At 46.5% G+C, this 6,842-nt stretch overlaps 1 protein-coding gene across 1 annotated transcript; it reads left to right on the forward strand.

The window, feature by feature from the left end:
- On the forward strand, nt 1-3,904 carry LOC123064280 (probable fatty acyl-CoA reductase 4). Its single transcript, XM_044487790.1, has 10 exons — nt 1-94; nt 199-302; nt 1,914-2,113; nt 2,214-2,314; nt 2,412-2,604; nt 2,716-2,877; nt 2,958-3,039; nt 3,142-3,414; nt 3,501-3,628; nt 3,745-3,904. Exons 1-10 carry the CDS (start codon nt 1-3, stop codon nt 3,902-3,904), a joined length of 1,497 nt encoding a protein of 498 aa, XP_044343725.1.
- The last annotated feature ends 2,938 nt before the right edge of the window (nt 3,905-6,842 follow it).

A 6,842-nucleotide genomic window follows, 5' to 3' on the forward strand; every position in this document is an offset into this window, starting at 1 on the left:
ATGAGGATCAGTGAAATGGATGTGGATAGGGTTGTAGGATACTTCAAGGGCAAGAGCATCCTCATCACTGGTTCAACAGGGTTCCTAGGAAAAGGTAATATGTCTTCATTAATCATGTGTGTTGATCATATCTAAAAGGAATTTTTTGGATAAAGGGCGGGAGGCTTATATTGGTGTTTCTTGTACTATTGAGGATAGTGCTTGTGGAGAAGATATTGAGGGTTCAGCCTGATGTCAAGAAGCTCTTTCTTCTGATTCGGGCCTCCGACGTCGAATCCGTAAAGTTTCGAATTCATAATGAGGTGAAATATTCGTTTCTAGTTATCCTTTCTCCTATAAGTACATCTTTTTGACATCGATGCTGATGTGTTCTTGATAATATGTTCTCATTTGTTTGCTAACCTTCTCCTGTCAAGAAGTATAGATGGAAAATGTATTGTACAATCCACATATGTATTTTGCAGTCTAACTATCGTTGTGTGTGCAGTAATAAACACAGAACCCAGGGAAACTCTTTTTTCCAATAGAAGACATTTTCATTTAATAATTTTTATACCTAACACAACCACATTGAGTGAACGCCGGACCTCTTCATCACAAGATACACATAAACCACACTTCCAAAAATGCATTGTATTACAAAATAAGTAAATAAAGAAAACATTCTAATATGGGGGAGGTCCCATCGAAAAACTACACCACCATGAATGATAGAAAAAGTCCTCTAACCTCTAGCCTCCGCAGGTATACCAAGTGTGCAGCCACTGTGTACGTGCATGAATAATATGCACATGAATTGAAACACACTTATTTCTGTGGATAAACGCACCATTCTTAGAAAGCCCAGAGTTGAAGATAAGGCTGTCACCCCCAGTAGGATATATAAGCAAAAACATTTATCAATATCCATCAACCAATTGTCAAAGATAAACATATTACGCATACTGCCGGGGAGGGGGGTTAACTGTTTTAAGCTACATGAATAACGGACTACACCACACGAGCAAAACTACACTCAAGTAATAGGTGTTCTATCGACTCATGTTTCAAAAAGACAGAACACTTGCTACCCTATTAATTCCACTTAACCACCCTGGCCTTTGGGACGGCACAACACATTCCACTTAGCAACCCTGCTTTTCAACTATAACAAGTACACCTTGTTCAAGTACGAGAAACATTAACAATACTCAGCTGGAAAACTATTCTGTCCGGAGCTTTATTGTTCCATCTGAAACACTGCATCTCAGATTCCTATCAGATTGGCGGTTAAGAACTCATTTTCCCACCTACCAGACATGAGGGATGTCATCCGTTACGGACTCATACAACAAAAATTGTTTTTAGATAGTGGTCCAAAAGGATGATCTTAATAGTTTGTAGTGAAATATTGAAGTGGACCCTCCTTGATATGGCCCTCATCCTGATCGAATATGAAAATACGTTTCTTCCTATATCTATCATTGGCTAGCATATGAAACTATTTTTTATTATCGTATCCTTGAATCAGAAATTGTAACTTCGGGCGTTGACACCATTAAATCTCTTCCTCGTGCAAGAGATGGACAATCTACTTTGCTTAATTGGCATTGTTACTCAATTTCTAGATCGGATAGGGACCTCTCCTCAGTGATCTTATCGAGATCATCAATCATGGGACTTCCTCGGTGAGGGAAACTCTTATACAAATAATCTATTTATCTATTACATTATTCCCATGGAAAATAATAAACTGGAAAAAGCCAATGCTAACTTTCTTTGTAGCACAGCTATGCAGATTTTCTTAACCCAGTAAGTCTGCAACTGCATTGGCAGCATTTGTCCCTGAGAAAGTACACTTGCTCCTGAGAGGGTAACCTTACAGATGCTTAGTACATTAACTAATAGTAATGTACGATGTTTTGTTATTTCAGATCATGGGGAAGCAGATCTTTCAAGTTTTGAAAGAAAAACATGGTTTGGAGTTTGATAATTTTGTCAAAGAAAAGATATGTCCTTTGGTGGGGGATGTCATGCATGAGAACTTTGGACTAGACACTGTCAAACTGAGAGAAGTGTCCAAGGACATAGACGTTATCATTAATGGAGCCGCCACTACGAACTTCTCTGAAAGGTTCGAAGTGTTTCATGGTCGCATATTACTGTCATAATTTTACAATAATTACATACATGCGATTAAAATAACATGTCAAAATGTGATGCTAAATTTTCAGATATGATGTGGCTTTCGACACGAATGTCTTGGGAGTGAAGCACACTTGCGAATTCGCAAAGAAGTGTACTAAGCTCAAAATGTTGCTTCATGTTTCAACTGGTGCAAACCAATACAACTATATATGTAATCTTTGCATTTGCGGAGACAAGAAATTCTGAACCGTGACTCTTTACTGATATCTATATGACTTGAACAGCCTATGTAGCTGGTGAGAAAGAGGGCCTAATAACAGAGAAGACATTCTTGATGGGTGAGACACTAAGGGTGGGCACACATCTGGACATCGAAATTGAGCTAAATTTGATCAAAGATACCAAGAGAGAACTAAGGGCTAGCAGTTCCACAGAGAAAGCTGAGAGGAAAACCATGAAGGAGCTTGGCCTCAAGAGGTTAGACATAAATAAAACCTGAATAGGAAAAAAGCAGTAATATAGTTATGCATTCGTACATTTTTCTGCCACTGATGCATTTAGTCCATGCTTACGCACGAATGAATGAAGGGCGCGCAATTTTGGGTGGCCAAACACCTATCTCTTCACTAAGGCAATGGGGGAGATGATGATAGGGCACCTGCGAGGGGACGTTCCAGTGGTCATCATTCGCCCGAGCATCATAACCAGTACAATCAAGGAGCCATTGCCTGGATGGATCGAAGGAATCAGGTGCTAAACTCAAAAAACAATATCTTGATCCTCCACAACAGCAGCATTCCATGATTACTAAGCATTTTTATATTTTGCAGGACGGTCGACACAGTGATTATGGGTCATGCGAAGCAAACCTTGCCATTCTTCGTAATCAACCTTGATTTAACACTTGACATGGTGAGTTTAATCAAAAATCAGAAACCAATTTGGAATGAAACTTGATCAAGGAATCATGTAACCAGCTCTACGTTGTGTGGTTCTGGTGGGTGGTTTGGACAGATTCCAGGGGATATGGTGGTGAACGCTATGATGGCTGCCATGGCAGCACACTCAGAGGACCATCAAGCTCAGATCATTTACCATGTAACTTCGTCGGTACTTAATCCTACACCCTCATCCCTCGTCATAGACTCAATGCACCGTTACTTCGTTGAGAACCCGCCATGCAAGGGGAGGAACGGCGAGCGTGTCCGGCTGAAGAAGATGCGAATCTTCAGCACGCTTGCGCGGTTGAGATTGTACACGGCCATCAAGTATGAGCTTCCCCTCGAGGTTAGTTCACCATTTCAACATGGAATTCCCATATATCATGAGAATGAAATTAACATTATGTGGTTTTCGTACAATCGACTGGAAAGATGCTTCGCCTACTGAGCATTGCGCTCTGTGGTGTTTTCTCACGGCGCTACAATGAGCTCAATAGAAAATACAGATTCCTCATGCATATGATCGAGCTCTATGCACCATTCGCCTTGTTCAAAGGGTGGTAAACAACTTAAACACTTGTCAGTATGTTATTTTGGTTCACTTTGGCAATTACATGGCATGCCAGTGCATCCTGTTAGCATATCTATTTCATTTGATTTTATCAATCTTATGAAGCTTTGATGACACGAACTTGGAGAGGCTAAGGATGGCAATGAACAAGGATGATCAAATTAACAATGGAGCCTATTCCCTTGACTTTGATCCCAAGTCCATCCACTGGGTTGATTATTTCTATGGTGTTCACATTCCTGGTGTGCTTAAATATTGTGTTTAACTGGCCAAATCTCCAGCAAGTTACTAGCCATGGATATACAATAATTGTACTAGGCCTTTGATGCAACTCTTCTGTTCGCCATTTAGTGCATGGAATTGGTGAGAGTATTTACCGGAGAAGAGCATAATAAATAATAATATGCCCACCTTTCTTTTACGAAAAATGAGGTGTGTCGGCATCATATGTGTTGGAATTAAACATGATATCTCTCTTTGCTGGTGTTTTTTTTTGAAAAGTAGGTAGACTCCCGGCCTGTTCATCTAGACGGTGCATACAGCCATCTTATTAATTATTCACAAAGACCTTACAAAGTAATACATCAATATGTCTGAAGCCGTCATCTTAACAACAACGGTCGCTACTTCTATCCACTTGATGAAGAGGTGCAAATAGTCTGAGCTGAATACACAAACCTCTCACCTAAGCCTAACATCTAAAGCCGGAGGCCCCAACCTAGCCACATACCGGGTATGGGGCACATACCGGTCCGACGCACTCTCATAGGTCGTCGTTGTCGTCTTCCACCGATCCAGCTTCGGAGCAGGTACTGACGCATCGACCTTATCAGGCCTGCTGTCGACGCCCCCACGAACCTAGACAATGCCTCCACCCTGCGTGCGTCCATCAACACACATCCATCGACACACGTCCATGCCGCCGAGACCCACCGTCGTCAATGTGGTAGATGCCACATAGCACCACCTCCGGCACCAGGAACCATCTGTGCTCACCTCGCTCACCCTCCATCTTAATGCCCAAGACAGCGCCTCCAAGGAGGTGACGACGCCATGGCGCCACCGCGGCCCATTCACATGGAACTAGGGTTTTCACCCAGGCAGAGAGGAAGGAGAGAGTAGAGAGGAGTTGACCTCGCCGTCACCACCGAGGAGGGAAATAATGCAGGGAGCGTCATCGACAATGTGGCCGCCACCGTCAGCCAATGGTTTCTCCCGGACAAGCTCCCACCCAGGGTTTTGAAATTCGGCCGTAAAAAATGGATTTCGGCCGAATTTCGGCCATCTCGGCCTAGGGCGAAATCTATTTTCCGCCGAAATTGGTCAAATTTGAGAAATTTTGGTCAAATTTTAATCAAATTTCAGTCAAAATTTGGTCAAATTTCAGCCGAAATTTTTAAAAACGACCGAAATTCGGCCATCTCGGCCTAGGGCGAGAAAAATCACAAACCGAAAATCAAAACGCTGCTCCCACCATGGCACCCATCAGACCAGCCACCAAAAGAGATATGGACCAGCTGATTGGGAGAGCCGCACGCGAAGATGATCCACAACAGATTTGATGGGAGGGGCAAAGGGAACCGCCTCACGCCAGGACCGCTAGCGTATGACATCGCCTGAGCCGCCGGAATCCGGTCGCCCAACCTCTGTACCACAGTGCGACAACCGGCCGACGAAGTCCGCCAGGCTGCCGGCCGGCAGATTCGCGCAGGTGCCACCTTCGCCGGCGCCGCTGAGCCACACGCAAGTAGTTTTTTCCCGGCAGTTTGACAATTAAGGGCAGACAGATGAGTTCCCGGCGGTCTTTCTGTCTGTAATTGTAGTCTCTGCATGCACACAATTCCCCTATAAATATTTGAATAGTTATCATTTACGTCCACTCCATTTACAGCACACAAAGATAGTGTGTGTGTGTACGTTCACAAGTGTAGTATTACAAGACAGCCAAAAGCAGAAAGATCCATCATGTCTAGATGCATACATAGGCATACATTTAGGTTCATAAGGCCAATATTACATTATAGACAAAAAGATCGGCCCGCCGGACTCGTTCGAGCCGGACGACCCAATGTCGCCTCCTCTCCCTGCTCCACCAACCGAGAGGAGGACGCTCATCCATTCGCTCACTATACATGTCCTCGATGTGGTGGACCGCACGGTTCCATACTTGGAGCTTCATACCAACTTCCAGCCGGATGATGATGAGGATCTGACGAGGAGACATGACTATTCACGGTGCTGCTGCAGAGGAAGGGTCGACGGCACGGGCGGTCACCCGTTCGGGGGCCTGGGGGGCTACGGCATGGCTGGAGACTGGGGTGGCGGCCGCAGAGTCAATGGTGTCCAGCCGCCGGCGGGCGGCATGGCACTCTCTTTGGGCGACCAGGGCTATGGATCGACAACCAGGACTGGCGATGGTGCAACTGTGACGGCGGTCCCTGCCTGGCCTGGTGTGCACCCCCCTGTTGGCGCTGGTGCTCGGGCTGGTCCGGCTGTCAGGCCAGCCCCTGGGAACCGCCGACCTGCTTCTTCGGGCATGGGCTCGGGCCGTTGTAGTTCGCTGGCATCCACGGCTGTTGGCTCGAGGGCTCGCGTTGACACACCCTTGGTGCCGTTGTCCGTGGCGACCACTGCGGTCGACTCTAAGGCTCTTAGGAGTACGCCATCCTTGCGCAAGGCTGACCTCTGGGGCACGCCGCCGCCTCGCCGGTTGTCCTTCAGCCCGGCGTCTCCGGTGACCTCTGCGGAACATGGTCAGGAGACTGTTGGCCTAACATTTGCTGTCCAAGCTGTGGAGGTGGGAGGTCCGGCGAGCAGGGCTGTATCGAGCGCCGCTGACAACCTGGGAGTGCAGATTTGGAACCGGATGGAAGATGATGAGGGGACAACTCTCACGCAAGAGATGGGTTTGTCCATCCAGATTCACCCTGCTCGCTGCAGCTGCCCCAGCCATGTGCAGACACCGTTCGCGACCCCCCTTCCTCAACACTTGCTACTGCCGCCCACGACGGCCAGGGAAGGGGACACTCCTATGTTGGGGCCAAGGACGGCGTCGGAGACGCGGTTGCAGGGCCTGGGAACCTCTCTGATGCCTTCAGCTATGGGTCCGAGACCAGCCACGTCAGCCCCAGCCAAACGCAAGATGCCTTTGCCGCCCAACTTCACGCCCAGATGGAGCGCACGCCTCTGCAAGAACACTATGG

This window comes from Triticum aestivum, chromosome 3B (genome assembly GCF_018294505.1).
Source record: "Triticum aestivum cultivar Chinese Spring chromosome 3B, IWGSC CS RefSeq v2.1, whole genome shotgun sequence".
Lineage (NCBI taxonomy): Eukaryota > Viridiplantae > Streptophyta > Magnoliopsida > Poales > Poaceae > Triticum > Triticum aestivum.

Coding starts and splice junctions, on each gene's coding strand:
- LOC123064280 (XM_044487790.1), top strand. CDS start 1: ATGAGGATCAGTGAAATGGATGTGGATAGGGTTGTAGGATACTTCAAG. Junction 2,878..2,957: donor GGATGGATCGAAGGAATCAG/GTGCTAAACTCA, acceptor TATATTTTGCAG/GACGGTCGACACAGTGATTA. Junction 3,629..3,744: donor TTCGCCTTGTTCAAAGGGTG/GTAAACAACTTA, acceptor AATCTTATGAAG/CTTTGATGACACGAACTTGG.